Below are 27,422 nucleotides of genomic sequence, written 5' to 3' on the forward strand. Positions count from 1 at the left end.
ATATATCAAAATATCGAGTGTATTATTCATCCAGTTCCTAAAGTCATGCAGTGAACGTTGCTAGCACAGCACATGTGGCTGTTGCCCATCCAGTTTCAGGGGTCCCAGGGCACAACGGTAGTGCTTAAACTAAGCTTTGTGTGAGAGAAAATGATGGGATCAACATAAGCATAGAAAACAGAAATGATGTGTGATACACATAGCGCAATAATTGGGATCATTGCAAGATTAGGCTTGCATAGTGAAAATTATGCACATGTGTACTCGATATAGTGGTGAGATTAAAGCCACCACAACATGTAGAAAATACTTGGCCGACTTCCTGAGATACAGGGTCGGCACCAGGGGCACGAAAAGTGATACATTTGATGCGATAAATAGTAATACAAAAGGATGTATCTCTAAATAAACTCCAGTACACAAAAAGGAAACAAACAAACACCGACGCACGCATTGATGCGTTTTTAGTAAGGGGGTTATCTAGGGCTCCCTGAGGAGGACAGAATGCCCCTATGTTTAAAACATCTGTCCATCTGCTGTTCCACAGGACGAAGCAGGTCTTGTTTATGAGGACAGCCGTCCAAAGGGTGCCTTGGGACATAAGGATAGTGTCATCTTCTCTGAGTGTCCAATCGGTTTGGAATGAGACTAGTGTTATGTGCACAGATAGTGCAGGTATCTTCACCGGTCTATGGATGATTTTTAAGGGAATTGGAGTTAGGCCAGAGGTATATATGCTGCTCTCAACTGAAGCAAAAATGAGCCCAACAGGTATCAAATAATGACAAGTCACACATGCTTGTAGCTTAACTCAGGGTAAAATCATTTGATAAGGGAGCACAGGGGGAGTGATGTGTTGTGGTATTATTGGTGAATGCGACTTTCTACAGCTTTTATAGTATAAGTTATAATCAAATAGCACATTCAATTGCTTGTGGAAGGAATCCACAGATACCGACCAGATAAATCTTAGCCTGGCTGTGTACTACTACTGTGTGTACCATATTGATCTTCCAATCCCTTGGTCAATGTCAATTGAATTGATTTCTCTCAGGAAACCTAAACGTGCTTATTTTTCTGCTAAATCTGTCTTCAGCCTTTGCAAGATGTTTTCCTTGACATCATACGTGTTTCCTATACCTTGAGTCTAATTTCTCATTTTCTTCCAGGGTCAAAAGGCATGGATAGAGAAGACCTTTTGCAAGAGAGAATGCATCTACTTAATTGCCAACAACAAAGATGTTAGCCGGTGAGTGCCATGGATATTTTCCTGTAAAATGATCGGATTGCCTCTAGATGCTCAATTTTTAAACTCAAACTGATAGGGCCTGATACACCGACAGGCTAAGTTGCACACTATGATTGGTATTTTGTCTATTGTAGTGCTAATAAAGTACCAGAGGACACGCGTCCCCAGAGTCACCAAAGTGGCCTGGATTCCATGGTGGGCCTGGTAGACAGTACACGGGTTGAGCAGCCTGACTGCTATGAATAAGTCAATGATATAGGGATTAAGGCAAAAGCGCCTGCACAACTATTGAAATACCACACATGTAAATCTATACAGAAGGTGCTAGTAACCAGGAACGCAATCCCTATATGGTCCTAAGGGGGAACAGTGAAGAACCCAGTTCCCTTAACAAATTCACAAGGGGTGCGTGCACCCTTCAAAAATGTAATACATTATTTGAATCTTCCAAATAGAGCTCTCATTAAATAGACAATATTTCAATGTTATCATTTTTCCCAAGAACTTGGACCATAAATATTTGCGGCTTTATATTTCGCCGAAAACACTCAAAGGGAACAAATCGATTTTTTCATAGAAATCTCATCTAAAAAAACGTAAGCATATTGATTAACAGTTATCGGCATGGAAGGGATTAGAACCATGACTGTCACGAAATTTAATCAGCCCTGAAGAAGTACGGTAACGGACGAAACGCGTTGGTTATCAGCTTATTAAACAAAGAAAAGTGAATAAAGAATTGAACTGAATCGAAGAGCCTCCATTTACTGTTTCTTGGGAAAACTGATAACATTGAAATATTGTGTATTTAATGAGAGCTCTATTTGGAAGATTCAAATAATGTATTACATTTTTGAAGGGTGCAGACCACCTCTTGTGAATTTTGCTATGAATAAGTATCGGGACCCAATGTATTTATGGGCTCCCATCACCAATGTGGGTAAAGGGACAGCAGCATTTAGAATTTAGCAGACCTCCATATCCACAGCCTTGTGGGTGATGTTAACAAGTGTCAGAGAACGTGTCTTGAATGAAGCATTCTCTGACATCTTTCTTTCCATCCAGAATAAATGGATGGAAGGATACATGCCTAGCTCTGATCATGAAGTGCATGCATACGCTATAAAGATATGAAGGATCGTTTGGGACCTTGGTCTGCAGCATTATTGAAATACATACTACCAGTTGGCAAGGCACAGACAAACATGCCACACGTCTCCTTTTTCACTCTCGCCTAAAACAAGAAGTTTGTTCGAAAGTGGTTAACTAGAACGGAACTAAGGGCCACATGTACATAGGTTCTTTCAGGCCGCAAACGCCCTTCTTCACAGAATCTGGCCGTTTACGACTGAAAAAATTTATTTTCCTATGTACCAAACCCATTTTGCGATTCAGTAACCTAATACAGAATCGCAAAAAGGTTTAGTGATCCGGTATTAACAAGGGGCCTGTTAAAGGCATCCCTTCCTCATAGCGACTCGTAATGGAGTGTATGAATGTTTTGCGACTGAAATGCTGTTGCAAAATATTTGCTTTTTAACTCCAAATTCAATTTGGAGATAACCTATTCGCAAATGGGAAGGGGTCCATAGGGAACCTCTTCCCCTTCGTGAATGTATACAAAAACATTTTTTTTTACGAGAAGGCAGTGGTCCCATGGACTGCCTACTTTCAATAAATAAAACTGAAACACATCCCGTTTTCCTTTAAGGAAAACAGGTTACATTAAAAATCTTTGCTTTATTTAAAAGCAAACAGACATGGTGGTCTGCTGTCCCCAGAAGGCCACCATCCCTGTGTTTTTAGTGATTCGCAGTGGGTCGCAAATTGTGACCTACCTCATGAATATTAAGGAGGGAGGTCAATTGGAACCCAATGGGAAGCACAAACAGCGTAAAACCCACAGAGCTGTTCACAAAAATTCGCTATTAGGAAATCGCAAATGGAAATGTTAGTACATGTGGCCGAGGTCCTGAAAAAAGAGCATGACCTGCTAGACCCTTGGAAAATAGAGAGAAACATGTTGACCACAAAATAAGCAATACTAATCATTTTAGCCCAAACCTATAAACTGTTCTTTTTAATCTTGTGAAAGAAAGGGAAAATTATTAAATAACAAAACCTACTCCGCACTCAAAGCCCTGGAGACATCATACCAGAATTTACTGTTATAGTCACTCTAATATATATTGAAAAAAACACTGAAAGAGCTTAATGCCACCCTCCTAGCAATAATTGTTGCTGATTATGAGAGCCCATATGATGTAGCATTCCATGAAGTGTGGGTGAGGGGTTGCGTCCTGATTTTTAAAGTAAGCCAAAAGATTGCTTGTAACCATAGGGTTTGCCTAGTTGTTACAGAATGCAAATTAACAAACTGTCTAAACTATATGCAGGGCCACTGGATTTATGTAGCAGGGGAAAACCATAATGCCGCATGAATTATGCTGCAGGTTTGGCAAAATTATGAGGCAAAAAAGGCAAATAATATGGCACATTGTGTGATAATATGACTTCATTGTTTTTTTAATTTTTACACATGGTAACACTGCTTGGGCAAAGATTAAACCTTATTAGTACCACTTTGACATTCAACTACTGCAATAAGTAATAAAAAGATGACAAGTCAACCATTGCAAAGGGATTTCCCATGTGCGGGTACACATGTTGCCACATTTTTTGATACTTTTGATCGATTTGAGTTAGATGCAATTCATTTTTGTTAAAATCCTTAGTATCTACAGCCAGAGAATATGACAAATGCAGGATTATGTGACAAATGCAGCAAATCAACAACTAAGCAGAACATGCCGGACCTGCCGAATTGCATAATTTCAGTGGTCTTGTACGCTTTGGTGTATATGCAATCTGTTGGATATTGAGTTACTGGTTGAGGGTGAAGAAACCCCTCTCAAGCATCCACCACAATTTTTGTCAGGGTGAAACACAAGCAAAACCCAAATTAATCTGTGCTTAACCCTCTGCTAGCTTGGCACAAAAGCTGTCAGGCTTAACTTAGAGGCAATGTGTAAAGTATTTATGCAGCACTTCAAACATTAATAAAGTGAAAACACACACAAGAAAAATCCCACATGTACGTAGAAAAATAGGGTAAAGTGTAATCAATTATTTGAACCAAAACAACAAAAGTCCAATCAGTAGAACCAGAGATATGCAATTTTATAGATTTCAGGTAAGGAAAGCGCCTTTAAGCACATAGCCTGTCTCGGGACTATCTGGTCATGCAAGCCTGGGTGAAAGTCTCAAATTCCAGCTGACCTTGATGAAGCATGGGCTGGATGCAGGGTCCAGGTTAGTCCAGCTGAAAGAGTTATCTTCAAAACTCCAGCTAGAAGAGTTCTGTTTGCAGTGGAAAGGCCCATGAGGAACAGGGCGAGTGCAGCAGAGGGTCCTCGATGTAGCTTGAAGAGCAGGCCGGACGTCGCGGACGGACATCACTGTAGCATGAACATCCTGTCATTTATGGTGGGCAGTTGTTACTGGAGCTAAGTGTTGGCAGTCACTGATGGCTGCCGATACCGCAGTGCGACTGCAGATCTCACATTGCTGGATGACGCTGGCTGATGCTGTGGCGCAAAGAATCTGGTTCGCCTGAGCGCCGCACTGGCAGGTGGCCCAGATGGCAAGATCTCGGTGTGATTTGGCCTGTTCGTTGTTGCAAAGAGCCCAAAACGTTAGGATTTCTCCTTTTTTTGAGGAGCTCCACTGATGCCACACCAAGGGTCTAGAATCTGAAGGGCACCTCTTGGGGACCAGGAGCTCACTTCAGCAGGGCTTGGACAGATCCAGGCAGCAGGTTACTGGGACAGATGCATGGAGCATCTTGAGCTTATTATGTCCCTGTAGTTCAGAATAGGAGGTCAGTCAGACTGACCCTTGAAGTCACTTCAGCCTGTGATAAAGGGTGCAATTCTAGTCTTCCAAAGAAAGCAGAGCAGCAGGCGGCTGGGCGGAAGAGCAGCAGGGCAACACAGCAGTCCGTCTGTAGTATCCACAGGTCTAGAGGTGTATTTAAGAGTAGATTTGAGGATCCTATTTTAAAACATGGTGCCTTCTGTCAAGCAGGAGAAGTTTATAGAGCATTCCCTCTGAAGGCCTTGACGTTTCTTGCCTTCCTTACTGTGGCTTCAAACTGGCTGCATAAATAATGCAGTGGTGACAAGTGTTCGTGTGAAGGCAGAGTACAGCCTATTCAGTTGAAAGTGGGGCAGTGCCCAGCTCCACCTCCCCATGCTGCCAGTTGATGGCCCATCCAGGAACACCTAGTTCCCCTGTTGTGTGGCTGTCTAGGAGGAGTAAACAAAGTCCAACAACACCCAATCATGAGACAGGCACCAAATAGTTAGGACAGAAAAATGGCAACTTCTTAAAAGTCGCATTTTCATTATTGTAACTTAAAATCTAACTTTACCATTAAATATGATTTATATTTACAATCTCTCAGGCACCAAACACACATTGTTTACCTGTTCTCAATTAAAAGTTAGCATTTATTAACTGTAATAAAGCAACCCAATGTTATCCTATCGGCGAGGTAGGCCTCACAGTAGTGAAAAATGAATTCATGAGTTTACAATAGTGAATTTAAGAGTTTTTCACTGCTAGAATACGTAAAACTTAATGTACATGTCTAAATTTGCACATACACTGCACCTCATCCAATGTGCTGTTCAGGGCCGATCCTAGGGATGACTTTTATGAGCTAAAATTTGAAGGTTTAGTCCTGGTAAAATGTTTATTTTAGAATATTAAATCTATACTTAGCCATAACTATATATGTATATATATATATATATATATATATATATATATATATATATATATATATATATATATATATATATATATTGCAGCTCCAATAATCTCCCATTCCAAAGAAAGAAAATTCGGCACTCGCAGGGGGAAGTGTTCACGTTAGTTTTAATGTCAAACACTCAGCAGACAAACGCCTTTCGGTTTTCCTTCATCAGTGTCTACCATTGACACGGAAGGAAGCAGATTTAAAAACATTTCCTCGCATTTTGGCATGTGTGTAGAAAGAGGACTGACGTTAAGCCTCGTAAAGAGATGAACAAAAAGAAAGCCTCTCGCACAGCCACGCCAAGAGTAGAAACTTCAGAATCGGAAGTGACCGAGAATGAATTATCTGGAGACGAGGCGGCAAGTACATCACAGGCAAAAAACCCTTTTCATATGGAATACGATCTAGTCCGAGCAAATTGGCTCAGAGGGGGAAAAAGCAAACCCCCGGAGGCAACCGAAGAACTAGAAGAGGGGGCTGGAAGGGGCCGAGGCAGAGGCAGAGGGAGAGGTCAGAGCAATACCACTCCCAGAATTACGAGGAGCAAAAGAGGAGTGAAATGGTAGAGAATAAGGACAATTTAACAATTATAAACCTAACGAACAGGACTCTCTCACCATTAGAAGAAAAAACTTTGAAACTAGGTTTATCGTATTGCCCCAATGAAAAACTCGAATTCACACAAACTAGAATTGACCTTTTTACCTTTGTGCGAAAGATGAAATTACACAAATATTTCAAACTAAAACCGACAACGAAAGAAAACAGACAATTAAAAACGAGAGAAACTGACATCCTTACAACAGATGATATCTCAACCTGGGAAATTTTGGAGGAATTGAGAACTGAGGAAAATGCCAATGAAGAAGAACTAGAATCTATCACGCAAAAAACCAGAAGGATAGGTGTCGAACAAGAAGCGCCGACGACACACTTCAAACCTCCGTCATTATTCGTACCGATAATGCCCTATGATGCGATCGACGCCTTCTCAGAGGCTGTGATAAAGGACTTGGTGAAATTCAGAACACGACAAAATCAAATGAAGAAAAAAATACCGAACATGACAAAGGAACAAAGAAAGATTCTGAAAACTCTAGATGATGACCAAGACATCATCTGCAAGCCATCAGATAAAGGTGGTAACATCGTGGTGATGTCTAGAGAACAATACTGTCAAGAAGCACACAGACAGTTGGAGGATCAAACATCATATGAGAAAACAACTAGACAGACATACGATAAAAGCATTATAAAGTTCCAAACACTCATAAATAAATGGTACAATAATGATATGCTGGATACTGATGAGTATTTCTTTCTGAAAAACAACAACCCAACTGTGCCCACCTTCTACCAGTTACCAAAAATTCACAAAGACAATAAAAATCCCCCTGGGAGACCAATAGTTTCTTCCATAGGAAGTGTATCTGAGAACATGTCCGTATACATAGACCATTTCCTTTTTCAAAGCGTCTTACAACTACAGTCCTATATCAGGGACACTAAAGACTTTGTGAATAAGATTGGGGATGTGGACTGTAATTCATCTTGTATACTAATAACAATGGACATTACCAGTTTATACACAAGCATTAACCACCATCAGGGACTGTCAGCCATCAAGTACTTCCTTGACAAAAGACCAATGAAATTTGGAAAACACAGTAAAATGCTGTTAGAATGTATAGAATATTGTTTATTTAACAATATATTCTTATTTCAAGGACAACTGTACAGACAAGTCACTGGTACGGCGATGGGAACCTGCTTCGCCCCCAGTTACGCGAATTTATTCGTGGGCTGGTGGGAGGAGCAGGTAACCAGGAGCCCGGGTTTCGAAAAATGGGCTGGAAACCTAAAAGTTTGGTATAGGTACATTGATGACCTCTTCCTAGTTTGGGAGGGGTCAGTAACTTCGGCAGAAGAGTTTGTGGCATACCTAAATACAAACGACTTGAATCTGAACTTCACAGCTGACATTAATGTTTCGACAGTAAATTATCTGGATTTGAAAGTAAACTTGAGGGGTACCAAAGTAGAAACAGAATTGTTTAGGAAAATAACAGCTGGCAATTCGGTCCTGCATGCCGAAAGTAGCCACCCCCCAACCCTGATCAGAAGCATCCCCTATGGAGAGCTTCTGAGAATCAAAAGAAATTGCTCTAAGGATTCCGACTTTGCAAGGGCAGCAAGAGATAGTATCAGCAGATTTCAAGCAAGGGGATATAACAAAAACCTCTTAGAAAACACTCTAAAAAGAGTTGAGAGAATACCTCGAGACCAATTGTTAAAAGAAAAGATCAAGAAAACCAAGCTGAATATGAAAAATGAGGGAAAATTCAGATTGATTACCACTTTCTCGGATGATTCCAATCATCTGAGAAAATTTTTGAAAAAAAGCTGGCATATCCTCAAAACTGACCAAATTATAGGAAAAGAAATTCCAGCTTTTCCTTTAATTACATTCAAGAAAGGAAGATCCATTAAGGATAAAATTGTACATAGCCCTCTTCCTGATAAAACAACAGTAACAGGGAGGATTAAAGATATGCCAGGATTTTTCCCGTGCGGAAAGTGCAAAGCCTGTGAAAAAAGCAAAAAGAGAACATCATATGAAATACCAGGGTCAAAAAAGACAAGAAAAATATCCAAGTTTCTTACGTGTACCACTACCCATGTTGTGTACTGCCTATTGTGTCCATGTGGACTGAAATACATAGGCAGTACAGTAAAGAACGTCAAGTTACGTATACTAGAGCACCAACGTGCTATTATGAACAAAGATTTCAACTATCCCGTAGCAAAACACTTTGCCTTAAAGCATAATAGCAACAGAGAACTCCTGCAATATTATGCTTTGGATCATATCCCAGCAGACCCAAGGGGTGGAGATAGATTACGGAGACTAAGAAGGTTAGAATCCCGTTATATAATAGATCTCCAGACGAAGGCCCCCTTGGGATTAAATAAGAACGAGGAATTAGCATCTCATTTGGGAAAAGCATAGACCCTAGAAACTATACTTAATCATGAATCCCATGAGTATTTCTCACCCCGTGAGCATTGCCGATCCACGGCTTAATAACACCCACAACACGGCAAAAGGCAATTTAATAAAATGTATATATAATATAAATAATTTCGGAAATATTGTATTGAACTTATCTGAAATTAAGGTATGAAATTGTGCAAGGTATTTCATTCATATTGCCATTTCACGTGTGTTACGATATGTAAAAGAAAAAGTAATATACTGTGTAAATAACTTTCTCACGGGGCTTAACGTCAGTCCTCTTTCTACACACATGCCAAAATGCGAGGAAATGTTTTTAAATCTGCTTCCTTCCGTGTCAATGGTAGACACTGATGAAGGAAAACCGAAACGCGTTTGTCTGCTGAGTGTTTGACATTAAAACTAACGTGAACACTTCCCCCTGCGAGTGCCGAATTTTCTTTCTTTGGAATGGGAGATTATTGGAGCTGCAATTTGTAACGTGGTGCGCCACCACGAAGAGGCACCCGTCTGCGAGTGACCCGGTTTCTGGTGCAACGGAGCTGAAATATATATATATATATATATGTATTTATTTATTTTATATATTTTATATAATAATCTTTTGGTTATTTTTGAAGTACAATATTTTTGCTAGTGTGCTTGCCTTAATACAATGTTAGATTTAAAAATAACTACATCTAAAATAATAGAATGCCATTGAGAATGCATAGAAGGGTCTTACATTACCTACCTGTAAGTCCAAAGATTGTTGAAGTTGTCTTCATGCCACATGCCTAAAATTAACTGTATTTCAATAATTGATCAATCTAATTACAGCACCTGTTATACCTTTTTAGGTGTTGCTGTGGTCAGGTTATCGCCCAGCATGTGCCTGTACCTCAAAACGTAACTGGAAATAAAAATGTCGACGACAACAAGCCAGTGGAAAATCAACAAGAGAAATGGTCAATCAATAAACACACTCAGAGTAGTCCAACTGATGCCTATGGGATTCTGGAGTTCCAGGGTGGTGGACATTCTAACAAGGCAATGGTAAGTACAGCATATTTATAGTAGACAGTATTCATTCAGGCAATAACTCCACGAGGTTTTATGCTACTTGAACAGAGTCAAGCAGGTCAGATATATAAAATCGTCCAGTGAAGATTTAGGGCCATGAAAGTCAATTGGTGATTGACAAAAGTCTCAAATTGGCTGCATTGATATGAATGCAATGCAAGCACGTAGCAGGCAAATGCCCTTTGCACGATCCCAGATGGAATCGGGGTTAGTTGTCAACAGACGTTATGCTTTCAATTCTCCCAACGCACATAGAAATAGAGGCCTCTGCTTATTTTTTGGAACTTAACTATCACAGTACAGGTCAGATTCCATGCGGTGTAAAAGCAAAAAAAGAGAGAGTACATTTGACAATTGTGGGCTTTAAGTTGTCTTCAAATCCATACACAGTGTTTTCCCAACCAAAATATGTAAACCCCCCTACCAGGAAGGTATTCTACTGACACATTGTGTTAGATGTCCAATTGTTAATTTGACACACTTAAAATGTTTGTTCTTGTAAAGTTCTGGCTCTTGTGAGTGCACCACTTCCCTTTAGAAAGGAGTGAAGTCTTCACATAATTTGAGAAATAGTGTCATGGGGTGCTTACTGGCTTGCATAGGGGGAAGAAACTCTCTTTTACAATCATCAGTAACATTCATTGCTTTTTATTCTATTTTCCGCAGGAGGCTGTCAGGTTCGGACTGGGAACCGAAACCGGCCCTGGCAAACTGATCGACTGGCATCCCTGGGGGGCTGAGGGTGTGCGGCCTAGCTGTTTGCAAGGGCCGGTTTTGGCAGATTTTGTCACCGGTGGCTGATATTGCAGGCCAGCGGTAACAAAAACGGCCCCCCGGAGTCCAAAACCGGCCTCCACCCTAGCGGCCCACCATGGAAACGCCCGGTGCCCGCTATGGCCAGCCCTGGGGTCTGTGCACCACATCCCAGTGACTCTGTTTATCTGTGTGTGTATCTCCTCACCCTTTCCTTTTTGCGTGTGTGAGCTGCAGCGGACAAAGTTTCAGTTTGTCCGTGTTCGGCCACTGTAAAAGTAAGAGACACCACATACTATATATCCTTTTAGTCAGTCTCATTGTTAAAGCTTTTTTTCAGTTGGAGAAATTCATGGCGGTACATCACCAATACTTTTGGTGTGCTCCGACCACTCCAGGATGTGGCGTTATTCAGCCCTGGAGTAATTATCTGACCATTTCCGGCATAAGAAAGTGTCAGAGAGGAGTCTACGGATGTCCTCAAGCTCACGTTTTGTAAACGTTCCTAAATCACACGTCTCCTTATTGTGGCATTGTCTACTGTGAATGTGTGCAGTCATGGGTGGACAGATTTGCAGCTGCTGATGGCTTTGTGAATCCGGCCCAGTGATCTCTCGTCAGTACAATTATTAAAGCCTTATTCTGACTCCAGTTCATGGCCATAAACACGACCCAATCTCCCAGTCTGCCACTGAGGCCACTGAGAGAAATTCAGCACAAATCAAAGGCAGAGAGGTACACTGAAAAATAAGGCTGTGCGGCTGACGGCCCTGGCCAGAATTTTAGAGTGCATTTAAAGATGAAGATGTTCTCTCATTTGCATACAAATTATGAGGTGCCCACTTCACATTAGGAAGGTGCCAAATAATACAGATAATAGAAGGGGCTGCAGAAACGCAGTTCATTTCGTAGTATGAAAGTGCCACTCACAGTACTCACAGAGGCATAATGTTTTAAAGACCACTGAACGTGGGCCGATTCACAAAACTGAGATGAAAGTCTGACTTTATGACTTCGAGAATTCACAAAAGGCATTAATGAGTAGTAAAGTTAGATTTTAAGGCCAAATCTTAAGTTTAACGCCTTAACCGTGGCGGTTTTTCCGCCGCGGTGTGGGCGTTCTAAAGAGCGGGAGGGGCTGCGTTGGCCGTTGGACGTGCGCAGCACCAGCGAGGTAGCGCTCGCGACGTCCAACGGCCGACGGCAGCATGGAACTGGTTAAATGAGACAAAAGTCTAACTTTACTACAGGTAAATGCCCTTTGCAAATACCCAGAGTCTTAAAGTTAGACTTTTCTCTCAGTTTACCTTTGTGATCGCCCCGTGGTCCTGGGGCTGCAGTCCCATGAGGTCTCTGACCGTGTTCCAGAGTTTCTGCATGAATGCATCAGTACATAGATACCATAACAGATGATTGCAAACTCTTTTTCAGTACATCCGCTTATCCTATGACACCAAGCCAGACTCTCTGCTCCATCTCATGGTGAAAGACTGGCAGTTGGAACTTCCCAAACTCTTGATCTCTGTCCACGGAGGACTGCAGAATTTTGAGATGCAACCTAAACTGAAGCAAGTATTTGGAAAAGGGCTAATCAAAGCTGCTATGACAACCGGAGCCTGGATATTCACTGGAGGAGTCAGCACTGGTAAGGAATATAAAAACATATCCGGGATGGATAGGTACAGAGTGCACATTCCCATCCGCCATTTTCTTTGAAGTGCGCCTTTGTTACGAGTCATTCTTGAGCTACTACTTCATTACCTGAAGTAAAACCCGTTATTCTAAATATTGTTAAATTGTTGTCCACTGTTCTATTTCACAGAGATTGCTTGGGTTTCTGTATTCCCTCGGCCCCTCCAGTTATTAATGAAAAACATCTGTGTACCAATCATTTGGGTAGCTCTAAGGGACTTCAAGAATGTGACAGTATTATATATTTCAAATACATTCAGAGTTGTAGGGAATTGTGACAAAAAGCTGCACTAGGCCTCACCCATGAATGAAACCATTTTAGAAGTAAGCTGCCAATGTTGCCTCACAAACATGGCCTTGGCGTATATTATAGAGGCGCACAACTGTTCCACAGTGGAAATCTCATATACTGTTTCACCCAATATTCGACGACACCTGATGGTTTTGAATTCTGATGTAGAATATGTTTCCCATTTCGACTCACACGCTAGTTTATGGTAACTTCCTAAAAGTACCACATTTCAGCACGCTGATTGCGTAACCAGGGCTGCTGTTTTCATATGCTTCATACTAATGGATATTTCAATAGTTCCAGGACAGAGAGTAAAATTGACAATTTTGTTGATTACATAATACAATTCTTACAGTGAAGCGAGAAATACCAGTGGGCAAAAAGCAAGCATTACGTATTGCCATGAAAGGCCTGTTTCTAATATTGTATTAGCTTTGGAGTTTGTAATGCTAAACAGACCATCTTCACCCAGTGCCTGTAAGAACATGGCCATCGATTTACATTCAACTTCAAGAGTAGTGGTGTTAGAAAATTGCACCCTTTAATTGGTCCAATAGGAAGCCATTGTCACCAGGTCAGATGGTTATTAAATATATTTCTATTCACTCATGACGATTTGGTGCGGATGCCCTGACCGCTTGAACAATTTAAGTCAAAAGAGAGTTCGCCAATCTCTAAGCCTAAGAATGACTTTGGGTCAAAATATCAAAGCTTTTCACACCCATAGTGGGATCATACCCAAAACGTTATCAAGGACATGTAACACCCCCATATGAAGTTTGGATCTAGGGAAGGGGGATTATTTACACAGATTGACCAGCACCCCATTAACAAGCACCCGATTGTTGAATATTTGTGAGTGCCGATTGCAAAAAACTTTTCATCACAATTGATTGATGAGATAAGTTACATCAATTTTCACCCCTACCATAAAAGCTGAGCTCAATTTATTTGACATAGCTCAATTGAAAGCTCCATCAAACTCTGTTTCCTGTGATCCATAGGGTTAGTGCTCATGTAAAGAAACCTGGGAAGATCCAGACACCTAGAATGGTACCTTCAATCTCTACCAATTACACCCAAACGGATAAAGATGTGTTGGCATGACTCACTGCCTCCTTCTTGTTCCCACGTACCAAGCAGAGACCCTGGTCCTTCTTGATACAGGAGCTGATTTTGAGATCCAAATGCGACAGATATGCCTCCTGCCTTATTACAAGTGCTATGAAGCACTTATAATAAGGTGGAAGAGATATCCATCTCACATTTGTGAGTATCCCATCCACCAAACTCTAAATCAGGGTCACATTCTTGCAGTGCACACAGGCCCATTGTCAAATAGTCAGGTTCAAGCCATGTTCCAATGAAATATATGTCATGAACGAACATGTTGTTAGTCCTTCTTAGGCTCCTTTCATCACAGTTTGCTTAAAAATACCCATTGTGTGTCTTACTACTTCGGTTTAAGGGTGTAATTTTAAAAACATAACCCACAAATCCAGAGAGCTATCCAATTGACTTTATCTATTTACAGATAATAAGAAGGTTTGATTCACTTCATTTGCTTTTGAAGACTCTATTCTTAATCTTTGTGATTTGTGGTTTATGCTTTAAAAACAAATCATTTGTGCATGGTGAGACTGTATACGGTGTGTCATTATGAAGTATAACTGAAGTTGTGTAAATGTTTAATGCCAAGGCTGAACACACTGTTCTTTCATAATCCTATGATGCAGGTGTAATTCGCCATGTCGGAGATGCCTTGAAGGACCATTCTTCAAAGTCCAGGGGACGAATTTGTGCCATAGGTATTGCACCATGGGGCATTGTGGAAAACAAAGAGGACCTTATGGGAAAGGATGTAAGTATATGTGAGATGTTACGTCGGGTAATAACTGGCCACTTAACATTGAAATATTAAATCATGATTCCTCTCTCTGGCCCTCCTTCACAAAGATTTCAGATTCTTGTATGAGTCGGTGCCAAAAACAGGCTCAGAGTTCGAGGCGGACTACTGTACAGGTCATGTGACTCTTCTCACTTGGTCTTGTGTCTTCTGTGCAGAGTTATTCATAGCAGAGAAGTCTGCAAAGGGAGAATCGATCTGCCTGTCCAAATGCGAACCATTTTGTTATTTTTCTCCATGGAAATTGTTTCTTTCTCCATGGAGCGAGCCATGTCTCTGCACCCCACCAAATGTGAGTGTGGTGTGATCTGTTTCTTTTCCCATCCTGGAAGAGGAGTTATTAACTGGAGTAAGTCTCTGACCATTTCCAGGGTGTAACGGGTCCAATCAGCATTTTTGGCAGTGCCCACAAACATATATAGTTGTGAGTGTGCCCCCACACTTTCAATGGAACCCCTTCTTCCTACTTGTTAAGTGCAGATTTCTCTGCACTCATGGTAGAGATATCTGTACTTGAAAACCTATTTCTGCCCACCAGGAACTCCTTTATGAATTCTTGGTAGGCAAAAAAGGGTAAATACGTTTATGACCAAATATACCTCTGTGAATTGGACCTCAAGGAGCTTCTGTATAGTGATTGTACTTAATATTAACTTTTATTAATATATAAAGAAAGTCAACACAATGTGCACTTTCCTATTTTAGTTCATCAGTGAACAATGTAGACGGCAAAATCTATTTTAGCTAACCAAAATCTCTACAATATGTCAATCTAAAGAGAAGAAAAAATAATATGTACTAAAATACTGTTTAAATCGGTCTGACACACGATTTTAACAAGTGCCCGTATGGAACTGTATTCCCCTTCTTTGCCTCTCAAAGTGAAGGGCTGTTTTTTCTACATTTTCAAGATCAGATGGTTCACTCTGTCTTAGATGTATAAGAAAAATATATTTGTGCATATCAAAAAGGTTTCACCAAAGTCTGAAAGCAAATTTGGTAAATGGAAGGAAGAGACATTCTAGACCAGAGTCATAATCCAAATATGATTGGTATTGAGAGTCTTCACAAAATCGGTATTATCGGTAATGCAGTCATACCTCACGTTGTATAACAATTTGTTTTCTTGGGCCAAACCTTCAGGTAAACCTGGAGAAATTTGTTCCCACCGCAGATGTCCTATAATTATGGAATAAAATGAGGAATTTGGTGCAATGACACCAGTTTCTGATGCCATGCCACATAACAGAGTGGGGTTATTTGGTGTTATTTGTAATCCTGGCAAATTTGCTGCCTTGAATTACTGATTACTGCGAGATCTGTAATTGTGGGTGTGGTATTACTATACCACAGCTACAATAGTGCATGTAACATGGGTCTTTTAGTCATGTTCTCTAGTTATAAAAATGGATGTGAAATGTAAATAAGATGTACTGCTTTGTGAAATTGTTAACTTAACTAAGAGCATCATGAAGTACATTGTTTTCTTTTAAATACACCTTCAAATTTCTCTAATCTTTTCAAATTTTTAAATGTTTTTGTGATGGCAAGATATATTTTTTAAACTGGATAAAACAGACTTAGATGTACATTCTGTCCTGCAAAAATTTGGTGCAGTAATACCACACCCAAACTGTGCGATAGCACTTGTTTGTGGTATTTAGCTGGTGCACAAATAATGTACTCTTCTAAGTTTTGTTTAATTAGCATACCATATATAATAATGATTAAGGTGCAATCTCCTGTTGGGAAATTTTGAATTTTTGTGGGGTTTAGAATGAGACCATTCATGTTCTAAGACACAACAAAAGTAGATAGACCCTGCTTAACGACATAAGATGAAATGTTGTGTACCACGACTGTCTCTTTCCATGGTTTCTTACTATCCTTCAAGAGTACCTCAAACCCTTGGTAGCAGAAAGGCTCAACTTAGGGCAATTAAGGAAGTATGTATGAAGTGCCAAAACAGTAACAAAGTCAAAATGCAAAACAATAATAATCCCAAATGATTTAGAATAATTGAGTGAAATTTAATTAGCAAACTGAAACAAAAATGACACAAATGCGTGGAACCAGAGATATGAATTTTCAGGGCTTCCTGATATCACACTTTGGGTATTTTTAGAATGGCAAATGCCTTCAGCAACACTAAATTTGGGCTCTGAGAAAAAGGCTGTGCTTGGGTAGGGTGTTGTGGTAATCCTACTGTAAGAGTTGGCTGTGTAGTTCCAAGTTTAAGCAGTAGTATGTCATAAAGTTGATTTCTAAAATGATAACTAAATTAAAGACAAGCTGTAATTGTTATGGTAATAATGTTGGGTTCTTCATTATTACCTAGGACAATTCCAGAAATGTCATATTTTAAAAGTTGTTTATATTAAATGTATTTATTAATGTATCTAACTGTAACATTATAAACCTTTGCACCTCTTAATGCTTTCCATTCCCAAATCCTTTAAACCTGAACTATCCCTTAAAACTACCATTCCCAGAACCCTAAAATCGTGCACCCTTACTTAAACCTTTAAAAAAATACTACCACTCAACACTACAATCCCTAAACACTAAGGGCCAGATGTAGGTAAATATAATTTCCCGATTCTAAAATACCGAATTTTACCGATTCGGTATTTTAGAATCGGTAAATGATATGTAGCTAATGATTCGGTAAATTTTACCGAATCGGTAAAATTCGGTAAATACCGATTCGGTATTCCCCATTCATTCCTATGGGCCTGGAGGCCCATAGGAATGAATGAAATTTACCGATTCGGTAAATACCGAATCGGTAATAGGGGGTAGATCTACAAGGGTAGCAGGATGTCACATTGACACCCTGTTGCAACCCTGTATAGTGCATTGGTGCACATGTGGCAAACATACATGCACAGTTGAAAAAAGTCAAAAATTGCTTTTTTTAAGGTTTTCGTTATTTACCACCAACTTGTAGTTGGTGGTAAATAACAAATCCTTACAAGTGAAAAGCACTCACTTGAGTACTTCCTACTTTAAGAATTCGGTAATTTACCGATTCCTTAAATTACTGATTCGGAAAATTATCGAATCCTTAAATTAGGCCCCTACATCTCAAATGCCTAATACCGGTCGGTAACGGCTGAAATTCGGTAATTTCGGCCGTTACCGACCGGTATTAGGCTTACTACATCTGGCCCTAAATCCCTATTACTACCTCTTTACTGCTACCCTTCCATGAACGCTAAAAAACCCTTACTACCCTTCTACACAGCATATCCCTGAATCCTAGAAACCGCAAACTGACCTTTAATGCTAACCTTTTATGAATCCCTAAACCCTATAAAGCTCCCTTAATGCTAAACGTCCCTAATCCCAAATCCCAAAACCCCCCTTACATTCCCTTATTGCTTGATGTTCCTAAACCCAAGATCCCCTTACTAGCCTTTTACCCTGCTAATCTCTGAACTCTACCAATAATTTTATACTTACCTAAATGCTAAAATCCCCTTCCTCCAACCCCTTTCCCTGCTCCCAGCCCTCTTACCTTTGGGCACAGTATTTGTTGATGTTTTTGTAGGGTGAACTTTTATACATTCTATTTTTTCAGTCAACAGCATTTTAGACATTACCTTTTTAGGTTGAGCATTCGAGACATCTAGAATATACTTATATGTGTATGTACTTTGTGGGCTCTGGAGATCAGCCCTAGGACTTGTCTGCTTCTGCATAGGGAATTATTTTCCTGTTCAACTGCCTCTATTTTACTGTCTTGATAGAAAACAACCAGTAGAGGTCAGAAAAATACCAGAATTGCTGTCTTCTGAGGGACTTTCTTTTTTAAATTTTTCTGGAAACGGCCTCTATTTAACTTTCTTGATAGAAATGACTAGCAGAGGTCAGTAAAATACCAGAATCACTTTAGCATTCTCTAGATTCCAGTCCATAGAAATTGTCTTCCACGAGCACCCGTAGACAGTAATATTTCTTTCAAATATTGTATTTTCTGTGATATGATTACTGACGGCCTTGATTTTACATTAAAAACAGAGATTTGAACTATGCCATTTCCTGCTGAAAGGCAATATTTTTCTCCATGTGTTCCCATACCTGGCGTGTCACGCAGTTTGGTGCTTACTTTCCCTCCATGTTAAAGAACAGTAGATATTTCAGCACCCAGGCTAATGTGCTGCATAGCTAAATACATAGGTCCCAAAGGGGAGACCGATTGCATTGCAAATGCTTGTTTAGGCTATTTATTTCCCACAATATTTTTACTGCAAACCATCAAAAGACTGCTGAAAAATACAGCCATACAAATTCTTGATGCGTTTTATTTAGTGTTTGAATTTCTATCTTTTGTGTTTCTTTTATTTCCAATTTATTAACTGCAGAAAGCCCTGTTAGCCGCTTACCTACCACCACTTCTTTTATATGTTCCTTCTGTTTCTTTGGTGGAGTTATTACTTTCACCTGGTCTGAATTGTTTTAGCTGTTCTTGTTAAGCTCCAGTCTCTCTTTCTTCTTCTACATTTTGGCGCAAAGAATATAAACAATGATATTGAATATAAACAATGATATTGAATGTTTGTTGTCACTACATTTAATGTGGCACAATCTGAGGCTAGTCTAGAGGCAGTCTCCTGTCAGTTGAAGCCTGATATGAGGTTGGATTAGTCTCAAGCCAGGAGGCTTTTAGATGTATTGGCTTTTTGAATATTCTCTCAATTTCTTTCAAATAGGAAAAGAAATTCTAGACGTCACAATATGAGGCTGGAGAGGGGTGCAGGGGTGTTAAGGGTGGCATAATAAAATTCATAGGATGAGGCAACAACGCACAAAAGTAGAAACTGAGCTAGTACATATATTTATAAAAGACTTGGGATAAAATAGCTACTATTTAAATAAGGGTAAACTGATGACCAATGTGCATACATTCATCCTAGGTGCGTTGATAACTGTGTAGACTGAATAGGTCTAATGCCTTATCTGTAGTAAAACTGTATGATTTACAGTACATATAAATGATAGATGGGATATAATATTATGAATTTTGAGTTTGCAATACATGCACCTTTTGACTTTATATATTACAATTGTTTTACAGGTAACAAAGCCATACCAAACAATGTCAAATCCTCTGAGCAAACTATCTGTTCTAAACAATTCTCATACACACTTCATCTTAGCGGACAATGGAACAGTTGGTAAATATGGAGCTGAAGTTAAGTTGCGGCGTCAATTAGAAAAACACATTTCTCTGCAAAAAATCAACACAAGTAAGTACAGAAAGAGGTGGTAACATACTATGATGGATTTGAGTGATCTGCAATCTCTGCACACCTTCGAATTTTCACACTATTGTGATCGACGTATATATTTAGTGCAACACAGTATCTTTAAGGAAAGTTGTAAACTGATACCTTAATAAGTCTTGATTGTACTTCTGGAACATTTCTTATGATTTGCATTTGAAGATTTATGCAATATTACTATAATAAAATGTATTTGGTCAAATCTACCATAAACACACGACTAATAAATGATCGTCATTGCAAGTAATCACCTCACTGTGTTTATGTCAATCCTCTCAATTTGTTGTCACATACAGTTCCTACCTCATTGTGAAAATGTTCTTATAGTACTGAGTCATACTTTTCTACTGGCTAAAGTTAACGTTTGGCTGGTGGGAGGTTGATCCTTATGGCTTGTGGTCTTCCCTTTGTCATCCTATGCCTGGAGATAAAGTGAGGCAGGGACACCAAAGGGATGCTCAACTGTCATGATTTTCACATGTTGACCAGTTGTTTCTTTTCATACAACATCAAAAGAAGATGGTCTGCTTATTGAAAAGGCTCAGTGTCCAGAAATGTACATCCGTTATCATGTGAAGAATACACTGATGTATGACAACACCAAAACTGCCATATACAATTTGTAAGAGTTCTTACTGTCATTTGTAATAACCTTTTTGTAGTGTTCTGTGTACTCCACATACAAATCTTCAATTATTACAAGTTTACCTGAACAAAACTCACTGTACCACTTTTCTTAATTTTTGTTTCTAGTTTTACATTATTGTCATTTTAATTAATTTTTATGTATGCATCTTATATCTGAATAATATGTGTATCATTGCTAAACGTCTCAGCATTTGTATGTCTTCCATTCACAGAATACTTGTATAACCACTCCCTGAGTGAAAGTCCATATTTATCTGTCACTGAATCTAGAGTCAGAAAATGTTGTTGTGGAGCCTGGCGTTTTGAATGTCTCTGTGGCATATACCTTAACGCAATATCTGTCAGCTGTACAACATTTCACCCTTCTGTTTTTTTATCAGTTTATGTATGCTCTTCTTCTATATTTACCTGTAAAGTGTCTACTCATTCAATAGCTTGACCTGAATGCAAAACTCTCCTTTGGTTTTTTTTTGGTTACTGAGCACGGACTTGATTATTTGTATTACATGAATAGAGACAGATCAACAATGTATACCCTGTGTAATACGTAGATACATCAAATTGAGTTTAACAGGTCCAGTGTGTGCTTTAATGATCGTTAATGCCAGCTGCAAAGTAGATTACATGTCAGCTGACATCAAAACATTAAAAAAATTTAGCTTTCTGTTGTAGGATTATGATAATTTAAGAAATGTTACTGTACTCCACAAATGTGATGGTACCTTATAGGCATTTCAACATCTTTTTACTAGAAACTAAGTTGGATATCAATTTATGTATAATTATCCAGCAATATGTTTTCATGATCAACCTAGATTTTAATGATACAATCATTGGAGAGGTAAAGTAAATATATCAAATTAAAGTTAAATTCTTATACTATCTGTGAAAAGATTATTGTGTGTATACGGGTTTTAAGTATTATATTTGACATCTTGAAGTAATCAAGTATATTGTTGATATATCTATTATAGTTTAATGTTTAATATATATTTTGCATTCAGATAGGCAGAATAAAAAACACAAAAACACAATAATCTTATGTAACTAGGATTATAACCTATATTTATTACCAATGAATATAATTATGAGCATATGTCCAAAATTCAGAGCCCAAATTGTGTTGCACTATTTTTATTTTGAAATAATGATTTTTTTCTAGCCATAGAGTAGAAGATATGTAATCTATAACTTTAGTTTGACTTCCTACTTGACTTCCAATTTCTACAAATATGATTTTGTTGTACGTGATTTAAAATATTTTATATAAGCCTTCATTCACTTTTTTAAATGAAATATATCTGTTACATGTTACCTTAAGCTATCATTTGATTGCAATGTTCAACCTTCTTTCTTTCCTAGGATTGGGGCAGGGTGTGCCTGTAGTTGCCCTCATTGTTGAAGGGGGGCCGAATGTGATCTCTATTGTCCTAGAGTGCCTGCGAGAAGAACCACCCATCCCTGTGGTTGTGTGTGATGGAAGTGGACGAGCATCTGACATTTTGTCCTTTGCACACAAGTATTCTGAAGATGCAGGGTAAGGTATCTGTAAGAGAATATGAACCTTGAGATGTATGACTATAAAGGAACACAATGGAAATGTTTACAGATTTGGAATATGTACACGAGACACGAGACACATGATATCTGTATATTATTGTATACTTTGGGGACAATTCATAACCTAATGTAGGCTTCAGTCAGTCAGTGTGCTTTTATGTAAAGCAATGAAAAGAACAATGTCTGGCTTTACATTATGTTACAAAAGATTGTCTGACTTCTTTGAGATTGTAACAGTAGTTCATAGAAAAATGTGCAAATAGAGCACATGAAGATTTTGTCAAACCCTCAACGATAGAAAGGCAGGTTACATGTTTAAGGATATAATTGTAAATGTACACTTTCTCCTTTGTGGGATTGATCTATGGCAATGCGGCAATGTTGTCAACCTCATCTGGTATGTGGTGGTTGCATGTATTGATTGTCATTAATGGCTGGGAGGAATAAGGAAAAATAACGTAGGCGATCTGATTTGATATTACAAAGACCCAAACTGGAAGGTAGAAAAATATTAGTGAATAGTATATTGATTGGTCACTGTCACTGTTGATGGTATGTTTTTATCTTTGTCACATTTATGTGTTTAGGATAATAAGTGAATCCCTAAGAGATCAGCTTCTTGTTACTGTTCAGAAAACCTTTAACTACAGCCGGACCCAGGCACACCAGCTGTTTGTTGTCTTAATGGAATGTATGAAAAGAAAGGAGCTGGTAAGTTGCTTGCATTTCCATTTTCAGTACATACTAACAGCATGATTCTTTTCGTAATAATTTGCGGGTCTCTGTTGCTTGCAATGTTGCTTTTGCCTCACCCTCTAACATTATTACCACTTTACAATAAATTAACATATATCAATTAGCCACTTCTTATCTTATTAATGCATGGTGCATTAAATAAAGAATTTTCCATATTGTGATTTAACAGCCACTAAAAACACACATCCTTAGACATGCACTATTGATGGCTTTAGCTTCTCAGTATTAATAGACTAACATTTTTTGTATGTGTTCATTATCTGACTGGCAGCATGCACTTAAACAATGCATGTAGTTTCTTAATATCAATGTTGAAACTTCTACTAGATTTTTCAGTAAAACATGCCTAACATCTATCAAATATTTTTATCTTGTGTCAGCATTTCCTTAGTTTCAAGTTGTGAACTGCCATGAACCATTGAACCTGAAAGTGGCGTCACTGGAAGCACAGTCTATAAATCTGTGGCAGCAGCAAAGGTGCAAAGTAAAAGGTTGCCTTTTCTTTTACTTTCCCTGTACAAGACACATGGTGTCGCTATATCTTCTAGACCAAGGCATATTACTCTACGCGCACTTGAATTATAGTACAGAGAGCCTCATTATTTCTAGTTTTCTAAATTCACAACTTCTAAAGTCTCAAGGATCATATTTTAATACATGTTCAATGGAAATACTCATTTCAATATTTAAGTAAGAAAATAAGCAAACAGCCAAATAAAAAAGGGATACCAAGAAGCAGTTGATTTCTTTTAATTACTTCCACTGTTGTGTGACATTTGGATTTTTTAATTCAAACGAAATCTGCCTAGATATTGCTATATCTCTAAGTTAAATTTGGAAATGTAATATGATCTTCAGAATGGCCTGTTTACCAAATATAACAAATACAATCTTTTAAGATATAGGAATAATTTATTCCAACACACTCTCTTCCTTTTTAAAGAAGTGGCTTCACCACCCTTGTCTTTATTAACAAAAATACAGAATAATAATAGCACAATTTGGACTGATCAGAAATTAATGATTTATACACGTCCCTTATTTGTGGCAGTTATGCAGACTGTCACTTTCATAAAGCGAGGTAAACCATTAGCCTTACAGTGTCATCTAATGGTGGGGCCAAATTACTACAGACCAGAAAATTATTCTGTGTAGAGACAACACTTTTTACTTATTTATATTCTGTGTATAATTCTATCTATTTAGACTGTATTGAGAAATCTATTATTCTCTGTCAGTGATATTGACTGTGTGATGATTGAAGAGCGATATTTGCTATTTTAATATTTGAACATTAAATTATCATTGTCTCATGTATTTGAATTGAATAATTATAGATGTGCTAGCCAAATTATATATTTATATATTTTTTCAGCAATAGGACTGGTTTTCAAGAAGTCATTAATGTACTTTCATGAGATCCTTAATTGTTATTCATTTTTGTCCCTTTAAGTATTAAAGGTCTGTACTCTTTTATGAGATGTGTTATCATATGGACTTGGTCTTGACCTTTAGTAAAATATAATGTGTGGTGTTTACACAACTTGCATTTCTATTTGAATTAAAACGCACTGGCTTCATAAATGAATGCCATTTATTTTTTTACCTAAGCAGGCAACTAAAATATAATAGCTAATAGAAATATTCATTTTAAAATTGTATACATATTAATTTTCAAATCATAATTTATTCTCAATTAATTATTTTTTATTTAGAGTTAGGCCCAATAACAGCATGAAAGTGACAACTATATACTGCACCTTGCGCAAACGTTTTGCCAATACTGTCCTCAAATGTCTTCCCACCTTCGGTTTTCTCCTCCCTGCCTAGAAGTTACCCTCTGTTCATTTCCAAAGCTGTAAAAATTGCTGTTTTTAAAGAGATTTCAGCAAGGTTCAAGGTTAAAGACTGCATTTTGCATAAAGTAGAATTTGATTCTTTCTTCTATAATACAATCCTATTCAGTTTCTTACCAAGCAAAGCTCAATAATGACACATTCGGTTGACACCAAAGTTGTGAATATCAGTATTGAATTAAAATTGTGGGCATGGAATGCTAAGGGGGAACTGTCAATGTTGCTGAGACTGTCAATCATTTTAAATTATACATCCTAACATTAATTAAGTCTTATAAAACGACCAATCACTGTTTGCTGTTGTGATTGTATGTCTAGTGAGTGCCCCTTCTTGTGAAAGTGAACCTGGGGCTCTCAAGTTGAGGTGTGCAATCGTATATACTGAGGTTCCATAAACATATACAGCAGCTCACTCAATGACAAATGCAGTTTTCTCCAAGGGCGGCAGATAGTGTACTCCAAAAAAAATTCCTTGCTTCCATTAGTGAGAAGTACAAGCTACCCTCAAATTGTGTTTTCTCTCAGTCAGAGACCCATATGTCTTTCAGTACAAGCTCCAGTTAGAGGAAAGGCAGAATCTTCTCTCAGTGAGGTGCAAAAATGTTCCGAAGTACAATGCTCATTTTCTTCGCTAGCATACCCAGGCTTCTGTCAGTGAGATGGACAAGCTCAATCTCTCTCATGCACAAGCATTGTTCACCGAAATCAGTTAGATGTACATGTATATAGTCTCCCATTAGAATGCCTGAGAATCCATAATTGAGTTGCACAAGCCCCCACACCGTAACATTTCTTTGTTAGTTTCTATATGCTAACTCCGGTGTGGGGCAGGTGCTGGCTATTGTATGGTTCACAGAAAGCAAAAGCTATCTTTGGCAGAACAAATAAAATCTAGTTCTCTTTTGAAAAGAACATAGATAAATATGACATTATTTTAAAGTTTAATTCTGAAAAACACAAATAGAAATGAACCCTTAAAGCACAAAAACTGCACATATGTTCATATAGAAAATTCTTTTTACATGTGTTTTTTCTTTAAAATTCTTTGAATTATTCTTCCTCTGCTAAAATGATCAGGAAAACACAAGGGGGGGTCACTTGTATGGTAGGCTTACTCAGACAGATCTCCCAGTTAATCAACCTCCAGGCAGGATAGATAAATATTCAAAAAGTATGTAGGGGGCTCAAGAAGGGATAGGAAGCCTTGAAGATGAGTTGAAAAAGTATACTCAAAGCAGTCAACTACCTTAACACTATCCTCAGACAGCCCTATCTAAATTTGAAGAATTTAATGGATTAATAATATCACACTTGTCAGTCGCTATTACTCCACGTGTGTAGTCCATATGGCATAATTCTCTCTCAAAAGCGGGCCTTCCTATTACCTGGTATTATCCTAGCAATGGTTGAAAAGGTACAGCATTTGCTGTAGATGGGCCAAATTGTCCATGCCATTATGACATGGCGTTTGAGTTATGAAAAGAAGCTCTTGAATCTTAAGGTTGATAGAGGGCTGGTCAAAGTGCACTAATAAACATAAAATATTAACCTTATTCAGCAGAAACGTTAAGACCACTCAAAAATCATTCATAAAATATATGAACATGCTGGAGTTCAGGCAAATACAATGATCAGTTATGGCCACAGTCAAATTAAAATCATACATGAAAAAGACACATTTCTATTCATGCTTCCGTGGATGTTAGCCTTAATTACAAAGTGGTTCCTTGACCAAAAATCAAAGTGTGAGGAGGAGGAATGGCGAACTTCTGTAAGCCTCATTGCAGTCAGCTGAATAGATATTCTATGTTGGATTTTTTGGACAAATGTGATGATAGTTATATGATTGATTCTATGTTGGACGTTTGTGAGAAATTAGGTGATAGTTATGGAATCGATTGTTGAGGTATAGTCATTCACTAACTGAAAAACTGCATAAAATATGATCCACAGATATCATGTTTTAGTCAACAATGCATGACATACTGCTGCGAGAGTGGCTGCTTTGTGTCTCCTACGACATACTGCACACAGTAATAAATTGCTACTTCCTTCTTTACTGAGAGGATTGTGAATAATCAAAGGTGTGAAAGAGGATGCCAGGGGAAAAGAAAATGGTTTGGAACTGTATAGATTTGCTTGCCTCGTCCATAGAGAACTTTTGCTTTAAAGTTCATACGTAGCAAAATGGTATCTGTAAACAAATATATCTTATGCAGCCGATCCATCATGCTAGGCAGATTGATCATGAGATAAGAATCAATTAAGACCTCAGGCGTATTGTAACAGAACAATGGGAATTCACAACCCAGCTAGTTGGGATTACTCAGGTAAACCCAGACCCACCAATAAACTAAAACGTGTCAAAGAAGCAAGCAAGTGATAGCATTGCTGTCTCAGAAAATGCAATGTCTGCATATAGGAATGGAACCTAGAAAGGTTTGAGAAATGCATGAGACTGAACATAGAAGTTGTTCATACAGTACCAAATTATTCTCTGGTCATGATTATTCCTCCTGCAT

The 27,422-nt window shown here is 38.4% G+C and overlaps 1 protein-coding gene across 1 annotated transcript in view; it reads left to right on the forward strand.

The window, feature by feature from the left end:
* Positions 1-27,422, forward strand: part of TRPM1 (transient receptor potential cation channel subfamily M member 1) — a 694,024-nt gene that overhangs the window by 257,488 nt on the left and 409,114 nt on the right. The window contains exons 2-8 of the mRNA XM_078684915.1: positions 1,170-1,249; positions 9,927-10,122; positions 12,334-12,547; positions 14,623-14,747; positions 19,873-20,044; positions 22,091-22,265; positions 22,876-22,999. Coding sequence (XP_078541041.1) covers positions 1,170-1,249; positions 9,927-10,122; positions 12,334-12,547; positions 14,623-14,747; positions 19,873-20,044; positions 22,091-22,265; positions 22,876-22,999 — 1,086 coding nt within the window. The remainder of the gene's footprint in view (positions 1-1,169; positions 1,250-9,926; positions 10,123-12,333; positions 12,548-14,622; positions 14,748-19,872; positions 20,045-22,090; positions 22,266-22,875; positions 23,000-27,422) is intronic.

The sequence above is a fragment of the Lissotriton helveticus genome, chromosome 3_2, assembly GCF_964261635.1.
Source record: "Lissotriton helveticus chromosome 3_2, aLisHel1.1, whole genome shotgun sequence".
In the NCBI taxonomy this organism is placed as follows: Eukaryota; Metazoa; Chordata; class Amphibia; order Caudata; family Salamandridae; genus Lissotriton; species Lissotriton helveticus.